Here is a 27,244-nt window from a genome sequence, read left to right on the forward strand (position 1 = left end):
GATAGGTCTCAAGTAACAAATCAGTTTCATTAGTAGCATCAACATTCCGTGTCATGATTTTGCAACAGAGCAAACAAACGAATATAAAATTTTGTTTGAACTGTCATGATTTTGCAACAGAGCAACAAACGAATAACAAGTTTTGCTTTAAACTGAGAAAATCTACAACAGAAATGCATGAAATGTTAATACAGTAGACTCTCGATTTTCCGGGATAGATGGTAAAAAAATATTCCCGGATAACCGATTTCCTAGTTAATCCAAAAATACAGTAAGTCCCCAACAAACGTAAGAGATACGTTCCAGGACTTTTTACGCAAGTCGAGATTTGCGTAACTCGGGAATGACTAATAAAATATTGCTGCTATATCCTTGATATGCCAAAATTACAAAAACCACATAATATCCTCAGAAGAGTGAAGAAAAATAGTTATATATTTTTAATTAGTTCAATTAAAAACTTTCTGGGGACAGCGGTAAAGCAGTCAGAGTGGCACATAAGAAAGGAAAAAAAGGAAGAAAAAACACGTTATTAAACTGTAAAAACTAATATGTATTTCACAGCACTGGTTATTATTATAATTGACCTTCATTAGTGTCAACCGCTTCTCGTATTCTGTCTTTCCCCTTGATTGTGTTCACTACTGACAAATTCCACGCGATACTTGTTGATGTTTGGTCATTTTCATACATCCTTATTAGTTTAATTTTCTGATCGAACTCGATCGCTTTCCTTTTCTTGACAGATTTACTAGTACTGCTGTCACTTATTCTCTCTTAGTCAGCACCATGATAACAGTCAAAATTAAATTTTCTGAAAAGAACTTCACAGGGTTAAGGCGAAAACTCACTGTTATCACTCCACCCGAGCTCACATTTTACTGAAGCACATTTCTGGAGGTCACTACCATAAAACGATAAAAACAATTTGCACTTTCTGTTCGGTTACTGGGCTTTTCTGTTAGTGCAAGCAATTATAAACAGGTAGTAAATTCAATCTTACTGCATTTGCGATAATACCAATAGCTGGAATTCTGTGAGTTGTTACATTATGGTGAAATGTATGTGTCCACTTCACTTGAAATCTTCAGTCATATAAAAAAAATTATAAATACATAATGTAAGTCCGAATCTACGTAAGTCGGGGACTTCTTATCGAAAAATGTTCAGCAAACTAAGTAAAAATATGGCGATAGATAAAGAACTTACCACGCACTACTCGCATGTCCAATATGATGCTTCCCTTTATTTTTTACGATGTTGATTTTAAATCAAATAGCTTCCCTTTATTTTTTAAAACGTTGCATATAGTTTGGTCACCAACATTATAATGGTTCTTTGGAGATTTAACAGATGCACCGTTTTCAAACTTTCGAATAGTTTCAAGTTTTTGTTTAATAGAAAGCACAACTCTTGTTTGCCCACCCACCATTTTTGTGATTTCTAAAAAAAAAAAAAAAAGTTACTATAAAAAAAATATTCCGACATCCCTGACATAAATGACGAAACAAAATTTGGCCTTTTGTGGTGCGGCAGAACACAACAATCGACGCAATGCACTAAAACAAGCTAAACATTTGAGGGTTTTTTTTTTTTTTTTTTTTTTTTTTTGAGCTGGGGTGAAGACAGCGGGGATTTCAAGATAATAGGTACACTAATCTCCTAATGACGACTTATAATGCCGCTTCTTGTCGCTTATTTACAACTTGCACAACATCTGTTTATGCCTATTCTAGTTATTACTTAAATTTTATGATTTCTAGTTGTTTTTTTTTTTTTTTAAATTTGGAATCATGAAGTGTCCCGGTTAATCCAATCCCGGTAAATTGAGAGTCTGCTGTAACCGTTTATGGTGATGAAACATTAAATCATACCAGTCTGGTTGAATGGTATAAGCAGTTCAAAGGTGACATGAGGATGTTTGCAATGACCCAAGAAATGGGTATCCGTCAACCTCTAGAAATGAGGACAGAGTTGCAAAAGTTCAGGAAATTGTGGCACGAGATCATCATTTGATCCTTAGAATGATGGCTGATGAGTTGGATAAGATTTAGGAGACAATTTATCAAATTCTACATGAAGATTTGGTAAAAGGAATGTCTATGCAAAATTTCTGCTGCACAGCCTCACGGATTGGCAGAAGAAACAGAGTATCATCATGCAAAGACTTTGCTCAGACTTGTCAAGACAATCTTAATTTCCTCAACAGTATTGTCATTGGAGATGAGTGTTTCAGTACTACTCGGAGAGATCAAGAAGATGCTGTTCATGTTTTTATACAAACGGTTATTTACAAGGAATTTGTATCTCAAGGGGAGAGAATCAATGCTGTGTCCTGTGTATGGGTGTTTCAAAGACTACTGAAGCACATTTTTTGGGTAAAGCTGCAATTTCAAGAGAAAGGAGCTGGCTTTTTTTTTTTTTTATACTGAAAGACTTAATTAGCTTCACACTATACAAGTATGATGAAATGGTCACACAATATAGAAACAAGGCTATTATTCTGAATTTCTATTTTGCATTTAGACTAGTATACCTGATTGCTAATTTGTTAACGACAATAAGCAGAAATTTGCCAAATTTTTGAAAAATTCCAGTTTTAAAATAGTTTAACTATTTTTTTTTTTTTTTTAATGCAAAAATATGGAGAAACCTTTTCCCAACAACTATATTTTAATGGAGACAGACAATGGGTGAAACTGAGTAAAAAAAATATGGATTCCCTGTAGTAAATTTTGAGAGTTGGCAGTAGGCATGTAGGTATTTTAATTGGTCTTCAAATGTGCTTAACTGGACAGAGTGAGTGGATATACTGTACAATGCTGACAGAAACATATGAAGTTAATACTCATATTTCCAAAGAAGGTAGCGGAAGAAAGAGAACCATTTCAAAGGATCATGTTTTTGTGGTAAACAAAATTATAATTTTTATTCATTAGCCATGATTACCATCATACAGCAGATAACCATCACAGATGTAATTTACAGTCATCAGAATTACATCTTTGAAATAATGAATGCTTTGGCAGGTGAAATGGATATGTAATTGACTTGTGAGAAACAAATATTCAGGCACACATAAAAAAGCCATTAAAAAAATTATTCCTCCACTTCATTTGTCCATTCCTTTTAATAATTTGTTGAACTACTCACTTTCACAGCACCAGGTGGAAGTTTATTTCAATAATAAATTACATCCTGATTGAAAGCAAATTTCTACATATCTATCTGTAACCTCCCTTTTCCTAATTTAAATTTACTAAAGCACATTTCCCGGGTGAAAGATGCTATCAGCATTTAGTTTACTCAACCATTCAAAGCCTTAAAACTTCAATCAGGTCTCCTCACAGATTCCTAGTTTCCACATGCTGTAGAACTCAAGTCTTTTTAGTAGGATTACCTTTTTGTGTCCTAACTAGCAGTAGTAGTAGCAGTGGCATGTGATGCAAGAAAGCAAGTGTATGAGCTTATGCAGCATCAGCCAAAAAAAAAAAAAACCACACCATTCCCTCCAAATGCCTGTCCAGTTCCTCCTTAAATTTATTTAACCTGTCAACTTCCACAACAACTTCAACTTTCAACGACAGATGGAAGTTTGTTCCAGCAATTAACCACACGCTGGCTAAAGGCAAATTTCCGCACATCTATTCTACATCTGTCCTTTCTTAATTTGAATTTATTCCCCCTTAGGTTCGTAATCTGAACAAGTGGAAGGATCCCATCAGAATTCAGCGTGCTCAACCCATTCGAGGCCTTATATACCTCAATCAGATTACTGCGCAGGCGCATGTTCTCCAGCCACTGCAATTTGCAGAACTTAAGCCTCTCTTGGTAAGAGGATCCCTTCATTCCCCTCACCAATCTTGTTGCCCTTCTCTGTACACGCTCAAGTAAATCTACATCCTTCCTAAAATGAGGCCTCCAGACCTGTACGCAGTACTCAAGGCGTGGCCTGACCATTGCCTTATACAGGGGGACAATCACCTTCTCCCTGCTAGCAAAATTCCTATATATCATTGACAAAACCCCATGACCTGCCCTGGCAGCCTGTCTGCATTGCTCAGAAAACTTCATATCTGACTGCACAATTACTCCCAGGTCTTTTTCATTTTCTACCACCTTAAGTGTAGTACCACACAGTTGGTACGTTTCTCTGGGGTTACTTCTACCCATATGCAGTACTTTGCATTTGTCAAGGTTAAACTTCAGTTGCCACTTCGTAGCCCATCTGCCCAAATTATCTAGATCCTGTTGCAGTAGGACACTGCCATTACTGTCATTAATAACCCTGCCAATCTAACCCTGCCAACCTTTGTATCATCTGCAAACTTCGACATTAAGCCTGATATACCTTCATCAATATCATTGATAAATATACAAAACAACAGTGGACCTAACACCGAACCCTGTGGGACTCCACTAATAACATTAGTCCACGAAGAGCAGCACCCATTGATTACCACCCTCTGTCTTCTCCCACTTAACCATCCTTTTATCCATTGTAGCAACTTGCCCTTAATACCATTCTGCTCCAATCTGTACAATAGTTTTCCATGCACAACAGTGTCAAAAGCTTTCCTGAAATCCAAATATATGATATCAAAATTATTTTTTGCATCCAGTTCCTTTGTAACCACATCATAATATCCTATCAAATTTGTCAGACAAGACTTTCCCTTAACAAACCCATGCTGTGTCTGAATTATTGCTGCAGTCTTGTCTAGATGATCCTGCAATGCATCTTTAACCAGAGAAGAGCAACTAATCTGTTGCTCTTCTCTGTACCGTTTGAACAGGTCTACATCCCTCACAACGCTTCCAAACCTATATGCAGTACTCAAGATGTAGCTTGGGGAAATATGCAGAGGAAATATTATATGATACTCTGCTGCAATAAAGCAATAAAAATATTTATAAATGATATGCATTCAAGGTTACTGCATGTTGTTACCCTCTCTGGGGGTCTACTACATTGGTAAAAAAAAAAATTCCAAATCTCTTATATCAGGTGGATGTAGCAGGTCTATATGACTACAAATCGGTCCTTCTGGAGTATTAGTTCCATTCACTATTTTCCTCCATATTATTATTCTATTTCTTGTTAGCTCTTTAGTTCTTGCCAGAGTAATTCTTTTTTTAATGCCTGATTGACATCACAGATCCACCCCCGCCTTTATCTTCCTCTAGGCATGTTACCATTCATTCCTGCTTTGAATATCTATTTAGCTATCTCCCTTCTCCCATGTTCTTATATTGAGTTTGCTTCACTTACCTTTCATTGAATAATAGTTAACCCAAGCTTTCTTCTTATTTTCTGATTTCTTTTTCTGCAATCAGAAAATTTTGGTTAACTCTTACCCAGCTCTTAGCTCCATAGTCAAAACATGCCTAAAATCTGAGTTAAATTTTTTTTTGGCTAATTCATTTTTGCTAAAAATGAAATTTCTTTAACTGGTTTCCCACACTCCTGCTTTACTTATTTTATTGTTTATCTCTGTGTGCAGTCTTCTAGAAATTCATTAATGACTATTTCTATATACATTGGATTCCGGTTATTTGGGCCACCAGTTAATCGGGGCAGCCGTTTATTTGGGGCAAATCTTAAAAAGCAGAACTCAATCGAGAAAATAGCCAGGATTTACTTTGCTTAATTGGGACAACATGCCGTTTAATCGGGGCAGGAGACCGCAGCACTGGAGATTGCCCTACGATTTTCTCTGAGCGAACCATGTGGTTCGCTCGGATTTCTAGAAGTCGCAACCATAAAACAATAAAAACAATTAGCAGTCACCTGTTTATTGGGCTTTTCTGTTATTGCAATCTATCATAAACGAATAGTAAACTCGATCTTATTGAATTTGCGATAATACCGACAGCTGGAATTCTGTGGGTTATTATGGTAAAATGTGTTTACACTTCCATGGAATCTTCAATCATATAAAAAAATTAATTTTCAGAATCTTCTCTTCATTTCTATTTTTAAAGCTTCGTAAAATTGTTACTCCGTTCTCACTTGCGCGTATTGTGTTACTTGCAATTTGTGTGTGCCGTGTTCTTTGTCACTGATTCCTTATCATTTTACTGTTTGAAATTTTAACCCCCACCCACAAATGTCAACTAGTTAGTATGTACATATTACAGTATGTATTAATTATTCTGACTATAACGTATCATTTAATTTTTTAAATGGTAAGGTAACAAAGGGTAAATTTGTGCTTAATATATCTTTACTTTTATAGCTGTGGATAATATTCCTCCAATTTTTGCTAATTACAATCGCTGTTTAATAGAATTAAAATTCAATTCACAAACGTGATCACAATGACTGGTGCTTACTACACATCGTACAGTGAACAGTATTTTATTGTAACGTGATTTGATTGTACAGTAAACCAATTGTAAAGCAGGGGTCCATTGTATTTTGAACTTCTTTTCTTCTTTTACGTGGAACTTCGGATAATTGGGGCAGCCACTTAATCGGGCCATAATGCACTAGTCCTGATGTGTCCCAATTAACCGGAATAGACTGTATAAAAAATTTCCAATGTAGTCCAATTTTTGCTTATTTAAGTCTGCTCTAAAATTTCCTTTTCCTTACCAACCATCCTCTGTGTCAGCTTAGTCCATTGCTGTTTGCCACTCATTTGGAGTGGTTTCGTTTGATACCAATTGAAGACTGGAGGAATTTCTAAAGTTCTCTTCAATCAGAGTAGTCAGACAATTTCAGGTCGAGTAGGAGTTTTCCAATGAATATTATCCTGGGGTTTATCAGCCTGTGCTACACAAACACACACTTCTATAGCTACTTAAATATATACATGGATATGGACAACAAGTTCCAGTGCCATTAAAGATAATAATTTGATTCGAGATTTGTCACTTCCAAATCCTCCATGACAGCTTAGCCAGCACAATATACTGTCATCTGCATTCAATTCTTATCGATGACTGGAGAAATTTTTTAACTGCCACTAAATTTCATGGGCTCAACACTGGGTTTAAGTTCCTGTCTCTTTACAGATATTCTCTTGTTAAAGCCACTGAATGCTTCCACATGTTTACACTGGGAATAGAAAATACTGTTTCTTGGTGTGCTCTTTGCAATGAATTGTTTTCTGAAACAAAAATAATTATAAACTCTCTCTTCACTGTGTATTGGTCTACTAAGAAAATTTCAAGGAAATTCGTTTATTAGCAGCCTTATTATTTGAAAATATTATTGCTACAGAATCTTTCCTTGATGTGAATTTGATCTTGTAACAAAATTTCAAGGAAATATCTCTAACAGAAGCTACATTATAAATTTATGAAAACTAGTGTCAAAAATGACTACTTTCATTTGTGATAAAAATGAAATAAAAAATTTTTTGAAAAAAAATTGCAAAGAAAAAAGTGCACACTCCTCAGAACAAACCGTTTTTTTGAAAGGAAAGTTATTATACATTCTCTTTTCAGTGTATTCATCTACTAATAAAAGTTTAAAAAAATTCATCTATTGGTATCTGCATTATAAATTGTAAAAACTGGTATCAAATAGAAAAGACCACACTTCACACCGGATAAAAAAATAAGTTTGCATTACTGACATATTGTTTTTCTAAAACAGCACTGCTATGGCACCTTTCATGGATGTGCATTTGATCTTGTAAAAAAATTTCAAAAAGTCTCTACTGGAAGTTGCTTTATAAACTTCCATAAATATGTTAAATTGAAACCTTCTCACACATTGTTACTTTGCACACAAAAGAAAAAAAAAAAGCATGTGCTACTTATAATGGACTGTTTTTGAAATTTTTATTTTTACAAAATTTTTGATATGTATTTGATTTAATATGAAAATTTTATAAGTGGGAAATTTTCTATTTGAATCTATATTATAAACATTCAAAAACCAGCGTCAAATTGAAAACAAACTGGAATAAATGTAATTTTTTTAAAAAAATAGCTACTACGATTATTAATAAGATATTTTAGTTTTGCCAACTAGATAGTATTTACTAACCAGAAAAACAAACAACTATTAGGAAATACTCATAAATGCCAACATGCTACTGATTTTTAAAATATGGACACACGGGTCCTAAAAGACCCTATGTGTGTTCCTAAAACATTTTTAGTACATGCTGCAAGAAAGCAAGCAAGCTTTTTAAGCTATCATTTAAGCTATTTAAGCTCTATTTAAGCCATCAACTTCTACAACAACAATTGGAAGTTTGTTCCAGCAATCAACCACTGGCTGGCTGGCTAACAGCAAACTTCCACACATCTATCCTACAACTGTCTTTCCTCAATTTTAATTTATGCCCTCTCAGGCGATTGTTCTGAGCAAGAGGAAGAATCCCATCAGCATTGAGCATGCTCAAACCATTCAAGGCTTTATACACCACAGTCAGATCACCTTGCAGGTGCCTAGTCTCCAGACACTGTAATTTGCAAAGCTTAAGCCTTTCTTTGTAAGAGAAACCCTTTGTTCCATTCACTAATATCTTGTTGCCCTTCTCTGTACTTGTTCCAGCAGCTCTACATCCTTCTTAAAATGAGGCCTACAGATCTGTATACAGTACTCAAGGTTTGGCCTGACCATTGCCTTATACAGGGGGATAATCACCTCCTTATCCCTGCTAGAAAAATTCCTGTATATCATAGACAAGACACCATGAGCTACTCTTGCAGACCATCTGCAGTGCTCAGAAAACTCCATATCTACCTGCACAATTACCCCCAGTTCCTTTTCATTCTCTACCACTGTCAGTGTAGTACCACACAATTGATACATTACTCTGGGGTTCCTGCTTCCCATATGCAGTACTTTACATTTGTCAATGTTAAACTTCAGTTGCCACCTCTCAGCCCATTTGCTTAACTTTTCTAGATCCTGTTACAGTAGTGTACTGTCATTAGTGTCATTAACAACCCTGCCGACCTTCGTATTGTCTGCAAACTTGAACATTAAACCTGATATACCATCATCAATTTTATTAATAAATACAGAAAACAACAAATGGACCCAACACTGAACCGTGGGGGACTCCACTAATAACAGATAATAACTAATAAATTTTTTTGTGCTTTAGGATTAATATTTGTTTTTTTAACATATATTAATTAATCCTAAAGCACACAAAAAAATTATATCAGTCTGTAAGGAACAGACTGATATCACCAAGAATTCAAAAAAACCCCTACATAGCTACACTAAGCTAATGCTCCTACCTTCCTGGACTAAACTAATGCTAACCAATTGTAAATATGGACCATAGTTTCCATCATGTTGAAACTAAAGTCATAATTTCTGAAATAAAAGATGTGCCACTGACAAGGGATGAACATGCCACTTGTAGTACATGTGCTACAGGTTGGCTGGCAGCCCAATCTAAAGTCATGTTAGAATTAGGAATGGCATCTAAATTTTTGACAAGGTTTATATATTTGATGGTTGTTGGCAAACTGAGGGTTTCTGATTTTTGTCTGTATTGACATTTTTTTTTTGTCTTATTTTTAGCAGTAATTGGGCTCCATGGAGAGGAAGGCTGCAGTTTTGTGTCAAAGCTGCGATAAGGAGCCCCAAAATTTACTTACATATTCAGGCAAAAATTATTTTACACATTGGAAATCATGTGTAAAAAGGATAGGTGGAATAGGACCAGGGTATGTATGCCAGGGAAAAAAAATTGTTACATTGTAGAGATATCTTTTAAGAGCACAAAGGGGATACTGTTGTTAACATTGGTACTAATAACATTAAGAGTAGGAGATCTTTTGACTTAATGAACAAGTACAGGGCAATGTTCAAAAAATGTGAATTGGGGTTTAATTTGAGTGTCTGTGATTCTGATCAGACACCACAGGAGGGAGTATATGATGAGAACCTTGTCAATCAACTTGGCTGGCCCTGGAGAGATTGCACAAGGCTCACAGGATAGAATTTTTCCCAGAGTGGTCTGTGCTTGTTAACAGAAGACACTGCTTCTACAGGGATAGGATACACTTAAATAGAAAGGGTGCAAGAATATTTGCTGATGCTATCGAAGCAGTGTTAGGCGGGTAGGAAAACTGCTAGCTTGGGGGGGGGGGAAATGCAGACTAAGAGATTAACAATAGCTGCATGCAGAGGTGAAAGTGATTTTTGCACTACTTCCATTGAAATGAGCAGCAGCCTTGAAAGCCAAGTGCTGAGGATTTCAAGAACTGCTCTGGGACTCATCAAACAAGTAAATACATGGGGTGTGTTAGGGTAACTAAGAGTAAGAACCAGTGCATGTACGCCAATGCTAGGAGTATAGAAAATTAATCTGATGAATCTGAAGTGCTGGTGAAGACATCAAATGCACACATTGTTGAGATTTCAGAGACATAGTGTCACTCAGATATAAGGGATGCAGAATTTGAATATGAGGAGAACAATAGATACAGATAAGATAGGAGGGGGTATGCTCTTAATTAAGAAGCACGTAAAATCTAAGGTGGTGCATCCAGTTGACATGGGTGGCCAGCGCAATGTTGAGTCAGTTTGAAGTGGCATAAGCACTGGGAAAGTAATAATGAGAATAGGAGTGTGTTATACACCTAATGACTCTCGTGAGGACAACGAACAACTGTACAGAGAAATAGTGTGTGCCAGTAAATCAGAATGCCTTATAATGGAAGATTTTAACTTTCCACATATTGACTGGAACTTATGGATTGGTCATTTGCACATTAGCAAGACTTGTGGATTTAGTGGATGACTGTTTTCTACAGCAGCATGTTCAAGATTCAACCAGAAGGAGTAATACTCTTGATCTGATTATCAGCAGTGATTATTCATGCATTAAGCATGTGCAGATAAAAGAACCACTAGGTGGCAGTGATCACAATATATTGATTTGGGATTTACTTAAAGATGTAAGTACTATCAAAGGTAAAGGGATGGGGTTTTTGCTTTTGTAAAGGTGACTACAGTGGTTCAAGGAATTAATCACAGAAGTTACTAGGCTTTTCATATCAATTAAGAAACACTCTTCATAGGCCTAAATGGATGCAAGATGAACTGATAAAACTCGTGGCAGAGAAGAAAAGTGCATGGGATGCATATAAGTTATCGGGCGACACAGAAAACTATGGTAGATATAAACTAGTCTATTATCAAGTCACAAAGAAAGTCAGGTAAGCAAAAGCAGATTAGGAGAAATCTTTAGCGAAGGATGCAAAGAAAAACAGCAAAGACCCTTTGAAAACACTATGAGGAAGGGGTTGAGTCAAATTGGTCCACTCTATATTGATGGCTTAACTGTTGACGATCCCGCTCAGGTTGCTGCCAAACTGAATGAGTATTTTGCATTCAAGCATTAGGAATTCTTCAGAGAAGTGGATGCCAGATTATCAAACTCTAACAGTGGGCTTACTGATTTTGTAATAACTAAGAGGAAAGGGGGAAGTCCATTCCCCTTAAGAAAGGCTGGGATGGATAGGATCTATCCAATTATATTAAATGAGACAGCAAAGGAAGGAAGTAAGAAAACACTTAGACATAATTATGAGAACATCCTTGGATTCAGAGGAAGTGTCTGCAGACTGGAGATATGTGAATGTATCCTCAATTCACAAAGGGGGATCAAATGGTGACATGAGTAATTACAGACCTGTTAGTTTAACTTCTGTTCCAGGGAAAATAATGGAGTCACTGGTAAAAGAAGTAATGTAGGATCATCTAGACAAGGAGCAATTATACTTCAAAAACAGCACGGGTTTGTTAAGGGGAAATCTTGTTTGATCAATTTGATTGATTACTACGATGTGGTCATAAATGCATTGGATCAAAAAATAATTTTGATATCCCATACTTCGATAGTAGGAAAGCTTTTGATACTGTTGCACATAAAAGACTGCTGTACAAATTGAAGCAGTGTGGCATTAGGGGCAAGTTACTGGTATGGATAAAGGGATGGTGGACTAATGTTATTAGTAGAGTCCCTCAGGGTTCAGTGCTGGGCCCATTGTTGTTTTGTATATTTATCTGATATTGATGAAGGTACATCAGGCTTAATGTCCAAGTTTGCAGATAATACAGAGGTTGGCAGGGTGGTTAATGACAGTATGTTACTGCAATGGGATCTAGAAAAGTTGGGCCAATGGGCTGAGAAATGGCAATTTAAGATTAACATTGACAAATGCAAAGTACTGCATATGGGTAGCAGTAACCCCAGAGTAACATACCAACTGTGTGGTACTACACTGAGAGTAGTGGAAAATGAGAAAGACCTTGGGGTAATTGTGCAGTCAGATACGAAGTTCTCTGAGCAATGCAGACAGGCTGTGAGAACAGCTGATGGGGCTTTGTCAATGGTATACAGGAATTTTGCTAATAGGGATAAGGAAGTGATTATTCCATTGTATAAGCAATGGTCAGGCTACATCTTGAAAGATGTAGCCTGACCATTGCTTATACAATGGAATAAGCAATGGTCAGGCTTTTTTTTTTTTTTTTTCATTTGGTAGTTGTTGGCGCATCGGCTTCTGTGGCCATATTTGCACCTCCCAAAGTTTTTGCAGTACTTTGATTCAAGCCCGAGGCGGGAATCGAACCCGCGACCTTTGGGTTGCCGGGCAGGTACTTTACCCACTCGGCTAGCCCGGTCGGCTCTGGCGAGTGGAACAAAGGTGTGTTCTTACCAAGAAAGGCTTAGTTCTGCAAATTGAAGTGTCTGGAGACTAGGCACCTGCAAGGTGATCTGATTGAGGTGTTTAAGGCTTTTAATAGATTGAGCAAGCTTAATGCTATTGGGATTCTTTCTATTGCTCAGATCATACATGAGGGGGCACAAATTCAAACTGAGGAAGGGCAGTTGCAGAATAGATCTGCAGAAGTTTCTGATGCTGATTGCAGCTTCATTCGTAGTGTTGACCAACTGCTGCATTTCCAGTTTACTACTGAGGTACCCTAGAATTCAAACAATCCCAAAGGAAGAAATCTAACGAGTTCAAGTCAGGTGACTGAGATGGCCATGGCACACCAGACAACTTGTATCTCTCCAAACTCCTTAATAATTTTTGTTCAAGAACTCTGTGATCTCTCTTTGCCAAAATATTGAGGTGCTCCAGCATGTTGTATCTTCATTTGTCCTTATGTTACATGAGGCACTCTCTGAATACAGTGGCTATTAGTTTTCTAGAAAATTCCAGCAATATACAATAAATAAATGTCCCTTGAAAATTGTGATCCAAATTGGTAATTGCTGAGAAACTAATACCAACAAGATGATTGATATAAGTAATGTTCATAGGTGGCTTGCATGTTTCAAAGGAGGAAGATTTGCTGACATTTCTGGCCAGCCATGGAATGGAGGACTAACGTCTGTGTGCATTGAAGAAAAACAATAAGATATAAGATTTTGGATGAAATGATTCAAAAGGATAATAACCACAACCATATATACAATGATGCAAACAGTAGTATTTAAAGAGAAGCATATTAATCACTTTAAATAAACATTAGATTATAGAAAATATGCTGAAAATGGGTTGCTTGTAGCTTCAGTATCCAAACCGTTAACAACAGAAATAAATTCTCCAGGCAGATCTGCCAAGACCAAAGTGCAATAACTTTCAAGATTTTTTTAAAGGTGTGAGAAGAGATGAGACCTGGATCTTCCATTATGACCCTTATTCTAAAAACCAGTGTAGAGGAACAAACTCATCAATCATCTCTAGTGTTTTGCAACAGAAAAGGCTCAATTTTGGTTGATTTTTTCGAGAAATGGGTAAACACAATAAACAAGAAATGATACTGCACTTCATAAGCTTAATAGGGCTATAAAACTATATAAAATATTTGGTTGATTGCCAGAACAAAGTTCCATCTGTTGTTGTGGAGGTTGACATCTGAATAAATTCAAGGCAGTACTAGACAAACATTTGGAGTGAATGGATGGGCGAAATGGTAAGGGTTTTTTTTTTTGGTTGATGCTGTATAAGCTTGCTTTCTAACATCATATGCCTCTATTAATGCTAAAACAAAAAAGGAAGGCTCTAACGGGACACCAAATCACGTTACATCACAAGCCTGACCTTGGCTCCGATTCTCCATCTGCCCCCAATTTGGACAAAGAAAAGATATTTAGAACGGATATGTTGATGGAAAACACTTTTTGACTAATGAGGAGCTGAAAAAGATAGTGACAGGCTGTTTTCAATAGAAGGCCCCATCCTTTCACCACAGAGCATGGGAGTTGGAAAGAACAATGGCAAAAATGTACTGAAAAACAAGGTAGCACACCAAACATGCTTCTTAGTGTTTGTTTAATAAATGATATAAAATTCAACTTTGTATCTGTTGTATTTATATTTTTATGGCCAAAGAGGCATTACTTATGGACTGACCCTTGTATATCCATGATCCTCTCAAAAAATGGGCATTTTTACTCTTAGATAAAAAAAAAGGTGGTGGGAGGCTCTTCATAAAAACTATTCTTACCTGAGTAATAAAGTAGTCACCATGAGTAACAGACACAAGTCCAAAATTGGTGTAACGAAACAAACGATCCATAATCCACAATATTGACTGAAGTACATTTCCTTTGTTTTGAAAGGCTGCCATCAGAAGTGGAACATCTGCTGTACTTTGGTGATTTACTAATACTAGGCATCGTTGACCAATGCAGGAACTTACATCATCACCTAGTTCTATAACTGAATGAAAAATACAAAGGGGGAGGGAGAAAGAAACAAAAAATCATATCACAAAATGTCCTGACAGCCTAAGAATTACTATTTTTTATGACATTAAAATTGAAAGAAAATAAGTTCATTAATAGAAATATGCACACAAATAAAAATAACACATTCTGTTATTCACAATATATGAACAGATAATGCATTAATAACTGTGTGTGAATGAATGAACATACATTATATTATTTTAACAAAGAAACACATTTTATGCAAATTGTTAATTATTGTAGAGAAACAATGCAATAGCAGAAATAAATGAAACTACTAAACACAGAGATGATATTTACAATGAAAATACCACATGGAAATGAGCACATTTGAAGAGAAACAGGTGGTAGAATATCACAGAATACGACTTTTGTTAAAATGGATTTCAGAGCGGAACATTCATTCTACAAGGCCAAAATTGTCGGAAAAAAAAAAAAAAAAAACATAACTATAGCTTAAACATAAGACCAGGGTAGGTCTTCTAACTTCTCAACTAATGAATCTGCAGATAAATGAACCACTTGGTGGCAGTGATCACAGTGTGCTGAAGTGGGAGTTACTCAAAGAGGTAACTACCATTAGGGGTAAAGGGAAGGGGTATTGCTTTCGTAAAGGCGACTACAATGGACTGAGACAGTATTTAAATTCTATACAGTGGGATCAACTGATGATATTGCCAACAGCAAATTCAAAATGGGAAGCATTCAAAGAACTTATCGTGGAAGCTACTAGGCTTTACATACCAACTAAGAAATATTGTTCAAGGTTTAGGCCTAAATGGTTGTCAGATGAACTAATGAGGCATATGGCAGAGAAGAAAAATGCATGGGATACATACAAATTAACACGTGACACGGATGCCTATGATAGATACAAGTTGATCTGTAACCAAGTTACAAAGGAGGTTAGGCAGGCGAAGGCAGATTACGAGAGATCCTTGGCAAGGGATGCGAAGAAAAACAGCAAAGAGTTCTTTACTTATGTAAACTCTAGAAGGAAGGGGATGAATCAGATTGGTCCACTTGAGATCGATGGGTCAACTGTTGATGACCCTGCTCGGGTAGCTAACAAACTAAATGAATATTTTGCATCGACATTCACACATGAGGAGTTATTCAGCGAGGGGAATGCCAGAGGTGTATTCAACTCTAGCAGTAAGCTAGAGAATCTTGTAATAACTGAGAGCAAAGTGGAGGAGAAATTGTTGAAGATAAACACAAGAAAGGCACCTGGGGTGGATGGGATCTATCCAGTTATATTAAAGGAGGCAGCAAAGGAGGTAAGCAAACCCTTAGCCATAATTATGAGAGCTTCCTTGGACTCAGGGGAGGTACCCATTGACTGGAGATGTGCAAATGTGACCCCAATTCACAAAGGGGGATCAAAGGCTGACACAAGTAATTATAGACCTGTGAGTTTAACTTCTGTTCCCGGAAAATTAATGGAGGCACTGGTGAAAGAAGCACTGCAGGATCATCTAGACAAGACTTCAGTTATAGCTAGGACACAGCATGGTTTTGTTAAGGGGAAGTCTTGCCTGACCAATTTGATTGGATACTATGATGCAGTCACAAAAGAACTGGATGCAGGGAATAACTTTGATATTATATACTTGGATCTTAGAAAGGCTTTTGATACTGTTGCACATGGAAGACTGCTGCACAAATTGGAGCAGTGTGGCATTGGAGGCAAGTTGCTGCTATGGATAAAGGGGTGGTTGAGGGGGAGAAGACAGAGAGTGGTAATCAATGGACACTGCTCATCGTGGACTAATGTTATTAGTGGAGTCCCTCAGGGTTCAGTATTGGGGCCTTTATTGTTTTCTGTATTTATAAATGATATTGATGATGGTATATCAGGCTTAATGTCCAAGTTTGCAGACGATACAAAGGTTGGCAGGGTTGTCAAGGACACTACTGACACTATGCTGCTGCAACAGGATTTGGAAAGGTTGAGCAGATGGGCTTCGAGGTGGCAAATGAAGTTTAACATTGACAAATGTAAAGTACTACATATGGGAAACAGCAACCCCAGAGCAACGTATCAACTCTGTGGTACTACACTGACAGTGGTAGAGAATGAAAGGGACCTGGGGGTGGTGGTGCAGGCAGATATGAAGTTCTCTGAGCAGTGCAGACGAGCTGCAAGAGTAGCTCATGGTGTATTGTCAATGATATATAGAAATTTTTCTAGCAGGGATAAGGAGGTGATTATTCCCTTGTATAAGGCAATGGTCAGGCCACACCTAGAGTACTGTATACAGGCCTGGAGGCCTCATTTCAGGAAGGATGTAGAGCTGCTGGAACGAGTACAGAGAAGGGCAACTAGATTGGTGAATGGGACAAAGGGGTTCTCTTACGAAGAAAGGCTTAAGTTTTGCAAATTACAGTGTCTGGAAACTAGGCACCAGCGGGGTGATCTGATAGAGGTGTACAAAGCCTTGAATGGTTTGAGCATGCTCAATGCTGATGGGATTCTTCCTCTAGCTCAGAAAAATCACCTGAGAGGGCATAAATTCAAATTGAGGAAAGACAGATGTAGGATAGATGTGCGGAAATTTGCCTTTAGCCAGCGGGTGGTTGGTGGGTGGAACAGACTTCCATCCCTTGTCGTGGAAGTTGATAGCCTAAATAAGTTTAAGGCTCAGCTGGACAGGTATTTCGAACGAACAGAGGGGTGAAGTGGAAGTGGTTATTTTTATTTATTTATGTTACTTTTTTTTTTTTTTTTTGGCTGATGCTGCATAAGCTTGCTTTCTTGCATCAAATGCCTCTACTAATGCTAATGCTAATGCTAATGCTAATGCTAGTGTCTCCCAAGGTTCAGTTCTTTCCCCCACTCTTTTCCTCTTGTATATTAATGACCTTCTTCCATTGACTGGAAATCCTACCCATAGTTTTGCCAATGATAGCACATTGCATTCCACTTTCCATTTTGAGAAGACTTGCCTTGCTCAATCAGCTTCAAATTCTTGAATATCTGCTACCAATTCCTTAAATGCTGATCTCCAGGTAATTTGCCAGTGGGGCAAAGACAACTTAGTTGATTTCAATCCTTCTAAAACTCAGTCTTGTCTTATATCTCACAAAAAGGATTCTGCTCCTATTCATATCTTTGGTGACACTCTGATTTCTAGGCAAGTTGATATATCTCTTTTGGAGATTACCCTGACTTCTAATCTCTCTTGGCACAAGCACATTACAAATATTTCTATCTCTGCATCTAAAAAAACTTGGTTTTCTCTTTCGCTCTCGGCGTTACTTTTCTTCCAAACAGTTGTTCACTCTGTACAGATCGCAAATCTGCCCTACCGTGGAATATCGTTCCCACATCTGGGGCGGTGCCCCCAAAACCTCTCTCAGGCTCCTAGATTCCATTCAGAAGAGGGCAGTTAGGTTACTTAATGACTCATCTCTAACAGAGAATCTCCACTCGCTGTCTCATAGATGTACTGTTTCTGCTGCATGCCTTTTCTACAGATACTTCCATGGGCACTGTTCTTCTGAATTGGCTTCTATAATTCCCGCTCTCTCGTTCAAAACAGTCCAAACACGTGCCGCCACCAACCAACATCCATTTACTATCCAACTTAAAACTCACAAAACTAACTTTTTATCTTCCTTGTTTATTCATTCAACTGCCGTTTTCTGGAACAACCTTCCTTCATACATATTTCCTGAAAATTACGGTCTACAGAAGTTCAAGTCTAATGTCAACAAATATCTTCTTTCATCTTCTCAACCTCCAACCCAAGCAAGGTACTAAAGTACTATAAGATTCTAATACCTCTCGTGTTTGGGGGTTGTCATAAAAAAAAAAAAATAATAAGGTGGTCTCATGTTACAGCTAGGTTCAAAAAGTCCAATTTGTCTAATCATCCAGACTAGTCCTGTATGAGTATATCATAAAATTTAAAAAATTTAAATTACATGATACAATAAAATCTCAAATATGGTATCCAAAATCAGTACTCCTGAAATTCTGAAAAAAAAAAAAAAAAACTACCAACAACAACTAAAAATTACTCCATTTCACAATCCATCTATTTTTGCTGCCATTTTAGCAATTGTAAATCACATACAATCACTGGAAACTTTTCAAACTTCCTGAAAGCAGTGTTTCCTAATGTTAATCAAACTCATATTATTATTAATGTCACACGAGGCAAGGAAGCACCAGGCAAACAAAAAAAAAAAAAAAACCTCCAACATTATTTGTCCAACCCTTCAAAAAAATTTGTCTAGCTCTTCCTTGAATTTATTCAAACTGGACAAGATCAGATGGAAGGTTGTTCTAATGGCCAATGGCTCAATGCAAACCTCACATCTATCCTGCAACCATCCTTCCTCAATGTGAATTCATGCTCCTCTCACATTTAGTCTGGGCAAGAGGAAGAATGTCATCAGCATTGCTCAATCCACTCAAAGCATTAAAAACCTCAAACAGATCACCTTGCAGGTGCCTAGTCTCAAGATGCTGCAATTTGCAGAACTGAAACCTGTCTTGGTAAGACCACCCTTTGTTCCTCTCACTAATCTTGTTGCCCTTCTCTGTACTTGTGCCAGCAGGTCTACATCCTTAATAAAATGAGGACTCCAGATGTGCATGCAGTACTCAAGATGTGGCCTGACCACTGCCTTATGCAAGGGGATAATTACCTCCTTATCCCTGCTAGCAAAATTCCTGTATATCAGTGACAAACCTCAAGAGCCATTCTAGCATCTTGCCTGCACTGCTGAGAGAACTTCATCTCAGACTACACAATTACCCTGAGTGCAGTGGAAAATGAAAAGGACCTGGCAGTATTAATTATGGGAAAAATTATTAGTATTAACAGTGGCAAATAATGCATGAAAGCAATTTGAATTTATGTTGCCTCTTTTCATGAGAATAAAAAAAAAAAAAAAAACCATATTAAACACATTTGTACAATGATGATCAATTAAAAAAAAAAAAAAAAACTGAGTAAGTAACCAGGAATTGGGCCATGCAAAGCAGACACCTCCCAATAGTGGATACTTTCACTTGGGCTCCACATATATGCTGTAATACCTGCACCACAAATCTGAGAATATTGCTAACTGAGAAAATTAGAAGTACAGGTGACCCCCGCTTAACGCTGATCATTCGTTCCGGAAAAACAGAGCGCTAAGTGAATCCACGCTAAGCGAGCGCCACTTTCCCATAAGGTAACATATGTATTTGTGAGCTGCGGTCGGTGCCATAGGATATTTCCTAATTAATAATAAACGGTAATGAAAAGATGCACAAATGTCGGTCAAAATATTTAATATTCAAATATTTTCACATATAAAATATTCTGCATTACATACGTATAATTATGTGGTAACTACTTGCGTCTCAAAAGTAAACAAAATTCCAATTAAAATAATGAATTTTATTGATTTAATTTAATGGATGAATTTAATCATGAAAAATATGTGGATTTTGAGTTGAACTTTGGCCCTCTTCCAAATAAACTAAAAGGGGTATTAATTTTAAATGGCCCGCAGCGTTACCACCCAACAATAAAGTCAACCGATCCTTCGCCGCTTTGAAACTTGGCATGTTTTTTGTTCTTTCAATATGAAACTTCTTTTAGGCATTCGTTTCCACAAAAGTCCTGCTTCATCTATGTTAAAAACTTGTTGAGAAGTATAACACATAATACCCCTCTTCAATAATTTTAACAAGTTCTTTTTTGAAAGTTTCGGCTCCTTAATCTGCACTAGCGGCTTCTCCCGGGATTTTAAATCTATTCTACCAGTTTTAAATGGTTCCACATTTTTTTTTTTTAGGCGAGTTTTCTTCAGATCATCGTATTGGCTAATCTCTTTCTCTCTCTTTTTTTAATATTTAACTTAACTGAATTCTGCATTGGAATATTATCTTCAAAAAAATTAGTCTTTCCATTTCAATCCTAATAGCCGGTCTAGTCCTAGTTGCTTACAGTGGAACAGCTATCTTTCCCGCTGCTAAAATTAATTCTTTATTTTTTCATAATTGTTCTTACAGTTAAATTTGCGAGTCCTAAATTATGGCACACATCTGCTTGTCGTTGACCGGAATCGATTCGCTTCAAAACGTCTAATTTAATTTTCAAATTCAGTCTTTTTCTTACATTTATAGTCTTCGTACTGCGCCCAGACGTTGTTGCATTTTCATTCCTGTCGGTCATTATTAGCTCTTCGAAAATATAACTGCGTTGGTTGAATTAATTATGATGCAATGTTCAAGTAAACTGTCCGTTACGCACGATGTCTAATACTGTACTGAGTGATGACTAACTAGACTTCGGATAAATGCATATAACGCAAATATTACAAGCAATATATTTGATCATTTTTTAAAATGTTGATCTCGGAACTACGTAACAAGTGACTGTACTTAAATTAGCGTGAGAGAAAATTTCACTGAGCGTGGGAAAATTGCTCAAGTCGGCGAGGGAAACGTTTTAATGCTGTTTTGCTATTCATTTTCAAGCTATCGACTCCATCAAATGAAACGATTTCGTTAAATATGTCAAAAATGTAATCTGTAAAAGAGCGTTATAGTGATCTGTGACAGCGTTATAGTCAGATACGGGTTATAATATAAGAACAGCGTTATAGCGAATCAGCGTAAAGCGAACCGCGTTATAACGGGGGCCTGCTGTACAGTAAATCCCCACTATTTGGTTAGATTCCTGAGAAATGCTGTGAATACTGGTTATAGCTCCCATAGTAATAAAAGGGTTCTGTTCCAGAGTATGAAATATATAAGAAAAACTAGTCTAAAATTTTGTCTATGTATGTACTATATGTGCCTACATAATATGACTATGCACATAGACAATCATAGACAGTACATAGCAAAATACAAGCATAAGGCATTGAAATGAAAAGAAAGAATTTAATATTTCAATATTAAATTGAGGGAAGCAATTTAATATTTAATATGAAAATAAGAAACAATTTATTAGAAATTTCAAACAAATCTCTTTCAAAACAGCTTTTAATAGCTTATAAACTTATCCTTCTAGTGCTATCACCAGGTTCGCTAAAGTGTTGATAAAGGTGTTTTGCGTTTTCATGAATGATGAGTGAACTTAACGGTATTTTATTTTGAGTTTGGTCTTCTATCCAAAGATTTAAAGCCTTTTCCATTTTCTAATTTAACATTACGAGTTACAGAGCAAATTTTTGATGCAATTGGCACGTTTTCACAGACACTATGGCGAATTTTTTCTTCTGATTTCTTGATTGATCGTACAGTTGACTCATTGATTTTATGTTTTGGCAATGACGAGACACTTTCATTATTAGAAATTTTGTCTAATAACTCAATTTTACGCGCTAATGTCATTACTTTAAATTTATTGATCTGATTAATTTTAAATATCATGCCCCAGACTAGAGCAGCAAAGCAATGGGCATAAAGTGGCAGGAGTGCTGTGAATCAGCGAAGAACTGAGGGAGGGGGGGCCATTCTCCAATGCATCACAGCCTTAAAAAAAAAAAAAGTGCAACTTGTGAAATATTTGCTGAATCTCTGGAACAAAACATGATCTAGCCAAGGAGGATGTCTTTGTGTGTGCAGGTGCAGAGAGTGTCAAGAAATTATTCATCAACTCCAACTCAGCGTTCTGATGGGTGTCTATGAGAGCACTTGAGGTGTAGGGTAAATGCCCTCAAAGAAATTAATGAGGGGCCTGTCAAGCTCTCAGCTGCCCAACTCAACGCCAGAGCTCACTCTTGTGCATCAAGCAACACAGCAGCAATCTCCAAGGCAGAATGCGCTGGCCCCACAGGAGTTAATTATTGTTGATTACTCTATTGTCAGGGAGACGGGTAATATATTGTGTAAAAAGTATAGATGGAGTATAGATCCAGTGTACGTCTGCCAGGGGCAAAAGCTGATGACATTGTAGAGCAGATATCATCTTTTAAGGGCACAAAGGGTGATATTGTTGTACATGTTGGCACCAATGACATTAAGAGTAGGAGATCTGCAGATTTACTTAACAAGTACAGGTCAATGTTGAAAAAAAGTTGAGTTAGGGTTAAATTTGAAAGTGTCTGCAATTCTGCCCAGCATGATAGGAGGGAGTATATGATGAGAGCCTTGTCGATCAATTTGGCCCTGGAGGGATTGTGCAAGGATCATGGGGTAGACTTTTTTCAGCGTGGTCTGTGCTTGTTAACAGGAGAGACTGCTTCTACTTAAATAGCAAGTTGTTGTTTTTATTGTGGTATTTTCTGGCACAAGGGCTACTTAGGCCATATTGCACCTCCCAAATTAATTGAGTCACTTATGATAACTACACAGGGAGTAGTTAGAAACAGTCATACATTTGAATTTGTTTTAAATAGAGAAAGAATTCAGAGAGATTTGCTTCTTTACCAATGATACTATTGAGAGACAGAGGTTGTTGTAGACCTGAAATGATACTGAAAGACATTCGTTGGGCATTGTTGAACAAGCTATATTCAAGAAGTATGTTTTACTGTAAGTGGTTGCGAGCAGTGTGCACATTGCGCAGGATCATTTCCTGTAAGCAGGTAGAGATGTGTGAGGCGAGTATGACCTATTCGGGTTCTGGCTAAGATTACTTCTTATTTTATATTTTTACGAATGCTAGATGTCCATACTTGAGGTTCAGGTTTCAGTTCAAATAACTTGCTATTTGTTTCCATTTTCCACAGAAGTGTCCATTGTTCCATGCATGTTCTCCATACATTAATCAGAATATGGAACTAGATCATTTGTTGAGACTATGCTGGATGGATGCTTTGCAGCATCATCTGCACATTCATTTCCCGGAATACCACTGCGACCTGGGATTCAAGAGAAGACAACAGTTTACTGATGCTCACGAAGACATATCAGCTCATGTTTTATGAGCTTTAATAAAGTATTGCAAGGTGTGGAACTGCTTTTCAAAGCTAAAAGAGCACACTGTGAATCAGTATATATTATGTTTTTATTTATTGACAGGAGTGAGATCTTTTTCAGGGCAAGCTTGATGGCATGGAGCTCTGCAGTATAACTGCTGCATTTTGCCAGAAGTTACACTGAGACAGTTGTATTTGGGAAGACAGCAACTGCACCTACTTGACTGTCAAACTGAACCATCAGTGTAGATTTTAGTAAAGTGGGGATACTTTTGTGCGTGAGCAAAATGTAGTTGTTGGATATTAATATTTGCTATAGAACCTTTACTTCATTGCTCAAAGTATTTATCACAATAAACTGTGAAGGTAGTCCGTGGGGGATCCTGATCTTTTGATTCTCTGAGAATATTATCAAGTTTAATGTTCCAGCATTCTGTTAGATTCTGAAGTCTGATACCAGTAGGCCAATTGTTCTCGGTTTATTTGCATAGTGAGTTTTCCACTGTGGATCATGCAGTGGCAAAACAAGATGAGTAGGCAGGCTTTTAATCTTAGCTGAGTAGTTCATCAACATCTCTCTTCTGATGCTAAGCAGAGGTTCATGAGCCTCAACATAAAGACTTTGAACTGGTGATGTTCTGTATGCACCTAGAGCTATCCTAAGAGAAGAATGTTAGATGGGCGCAAGATGGGCCAAGGCGCTCTCCCTGACTGAGTCATAAACAGGTGCTCTGTAATCTAGCCGAGATCTAATTAGGGACTTATATAAGTGGAGCAGAGTATAACGATCTGTACCCCAAGATGTACTGGAGATAACCTGGAGTATGTTCACTTTCTTTGTGCAAGTGGTTCTTAGATATCTGATGTACTCCTGGAAGTTTAACTTATTATCAAAAATTAGTCCTAGGAGGCGAATACTGTTCAAAATTGGTAGAGAATGATCGGCCAAGTGCAACTCAGGTACAGGATGTATTCTGTGCTTGGTGCAAAAATGTATGGCTGTAAATTTGTGGCTTGACAGTTTGTATCCATTTTGTGCCATCCATAATTCAATGTTATTAATGGATATTTGTAGATGTCTCTCAATATAGTTCATATTCTGAGAATGGCAGGATATGGTAAGATCATCTGCATAGAGATACAAATCAACAGTGTTTGTGATGCTGTTTGTGATGTTGTTTATTTGTATTGTAAACAGAGTGGTGCTAAGAACAGAGCCTTGTCGGACTCCTTCTTGTATGTATGTTTGAGATAAAGCCTGCTGGTACCCAACTCGAAAAGTTCTGTGCCGAAGGAAGCTTTGAATAAAATATGGTAAATGGCTTCTCATATGAACAGAAATAGAAAGGGTGGACGGTGTTTGCTGATGCTATTGAGGCAGCATTAGGTGGGTTGGAAAACTGCTAGCTTGGGGGGGGGGGGGATTCACAGACTAAAATATTAAAAGAAGCCGCAGGCAGAGGTGAACGTGATTCTTGCACTACTACTATTAGAATGAGCAGAGGCCTGGAGCGAGGGGTGCTGGGGGTTTCAGGGACTGATGGTAGTTATCATGAAACAAATAAATTCATGGAATGTGTTAAGGTAACTAAGAATAAGCATAGGTGGATGTATACTTGCATGTACACCAATGCTAGAAGTATAGTAAATAAATTTGATGAATTTATTTACTATACATGAATTTATTTGGTCAAGACATCAAAGGTGCATATTGTTGTTGGATATCAGAGATGTGGTGTCACAGATATTAGGAATGCAGAATTGGAATTTGGGGAGTACAATGTGTACAGAAAGGATAGACAGGATAAGAAGGGAGGAGGGGTTATGCTGTTAATTAAGAAAAACAAAATCAAAGGAAGAGCATCCAGTTGACAAAAATGGACAGTGCAATGTTGAGTCAGTTTAGTGTGACATAAGCACTGGGAAAGCAAAAATAAGAGTAGGAGTGTGTTATAGGCCTAACGAAATGAGTACAGTGAAACTTGTAGGTTGGTCACTCACACACTAGCAAGACTTTTGTGGATTTATTGGATGATTGTTTTCTGCAGCAGCATGTTCGAGAGGCAACCAGAGAGGGTAATACTCTGGATCTGGTTATCAGCACTGATCATTCGTGTATTAAGAATTTGCAGATAAAGGAACCACTAGATGGCAGTGATCATAGTGTACTGATGTGGGATTTACTTAAAGATATAATTACCATCAGGGGGTAAAGGAAAGGGTTTTTGCTTCCGTAAAGGTGACTACAGTGGTCTCAGACAATTTTTAAATTCTGTACAGTGGGATGAACTGATGATGTTACCAACAGCAAATTCTAAGTGGGAAGCATTCAAGGAATTAATTGTGGAAGCTACTAGACTTTTCATACCCATTAAGAAATATTGTTCAAGGTTTAGGCCTAAATGGTTGTCAAATGAACTAATGAGACTCGTGGCAGAGAAGAAAAATGCATGGGATGCATATAAATATTCAGGCGACACAGAAGCCTATGGCAGATATAAGATAGTTTGTAATCAAGTCACAAAAGGAGATTACGAGAAATCTTTGGCAAAGGATGCTAAGAAAAACAGCAAGGATTTCTTTACTTATATAAACTCTGAAAGGAAGGGGATGAATCAGATTGGTACACTTGATATTGATGGTTCAACTGTTGATGATCCTGCTCAGATAGCAAACAAACTGAATGAGTATTTTGAATCTACATTCACACACGAGGAGTTATTAAGGAAGGAAATGCCAGAAGTTTAACAAATTGTAACAGGGTGCTTAATGATTTTGTAATAACTGAGAGCAAAGTGGAGGAGAAATTGTTGAAGTTAAACACAAGAAAGGCACCTGGGGTGGATGGAATCTATCCAGTTATATAAAAGGAGGCAGCAAAGGAACTAAGCAAACCCTTGGCCAAAATTATGAGAGTATCCTTGGACTCACAGGAAGTCCCCACGGACTGGAGATGTACAAATGTATTCCCAATTCACAAAGGGGGATCGAAGGGTGACACGAGTAATTACAGACCATATAGTTTAACTTCTATTCTGAGTAAAATAATGGAGTCACTGGTTAAAGATGCATTGCAAGATCATCTAGACAAGACTGCAGCAATAATTCAGACACCGCATGGGTTTGTTAAGGGAAAGTCTTATCTGACAAATTTGATTGGACACTATGATGTGGTTACAAAGGAACTGGATGCAAAAAATAATTCTGATATCATATACTTGAATTTCAGGAAAGTTTTTGATACTGTTGCACATGGAAGACTACTGTACAAATTGGAGCGGTATAGCATTAAGGGTAAGTTGCTACAACGGATGAAAGGATGGTTGAGTGGGAGAAGACAGAGAGTGATAATCAATGGATACTGCTCTTAGACTAATGTTATTAGTGGTGTCCCCTATGGTTCGGTGTTGGGCCCATTGTTGTTTTGTATACAGCAGGCCACCGTTATAATGCGGTTCGCTTTACGCTGATTCGCTATAACACTGTTCTTATATTATAACTCGTATCTGACTATAACACTGTCACAGATCACTATAATGCTCTTTTTGCAGACTGCATTTTTGGCATATTTAACAAAATCGTTTCATTTGATGAGTCGATAGCTTGAAAATGAATTACAAAACAGCATTAAAACGTTTCCCATGCAGACTTGAAAAATTATCCCACGCTCAGTG

The 27,244-nt window shown here is 37.3% G+C and overlaps 1 protein-coding gene across 1 annotated transcript in view; it reads right to left on the reverse strand.

The window, feature by feature from the left end:
* LOC150084819 (acyl-CoA:lysophosphatidylglycerol acyltransferase 1-like) overlaps window positions 1–27,244 on the reverse strand; it is a 155,987-nt gene that overhangs the window by 88,847 nt on the left and 39,896 nt on the right. Inside the window, exon 4 of the mRNA XM_090376362.1 lies at window positions 14,453–14,667. Within this exon, the coding sequence (XP_090232488.1) occupies window positions 14,453–14,667 (215 nt within the window). The remainder of the gene's footprint in view (window positions 1–14,452; window positions 14,668–27,244) is intronic.

This window comes from Mastigoproctus giganteus, chromosome 6 (assembly GCF_048544385.1).
Source record: "Mastigoproctus giganteus isolate SK-2022 chromosome 6, ASM4854438v1, whole genome shotgun sequence".
Taxonomy (NCBI): Eukaryota; Metazoa; Arthropoda; class Arachnida; order Uropygi; family Thelyphonidae; genus Mastigoproctus; species Mastigoproctus giganteus.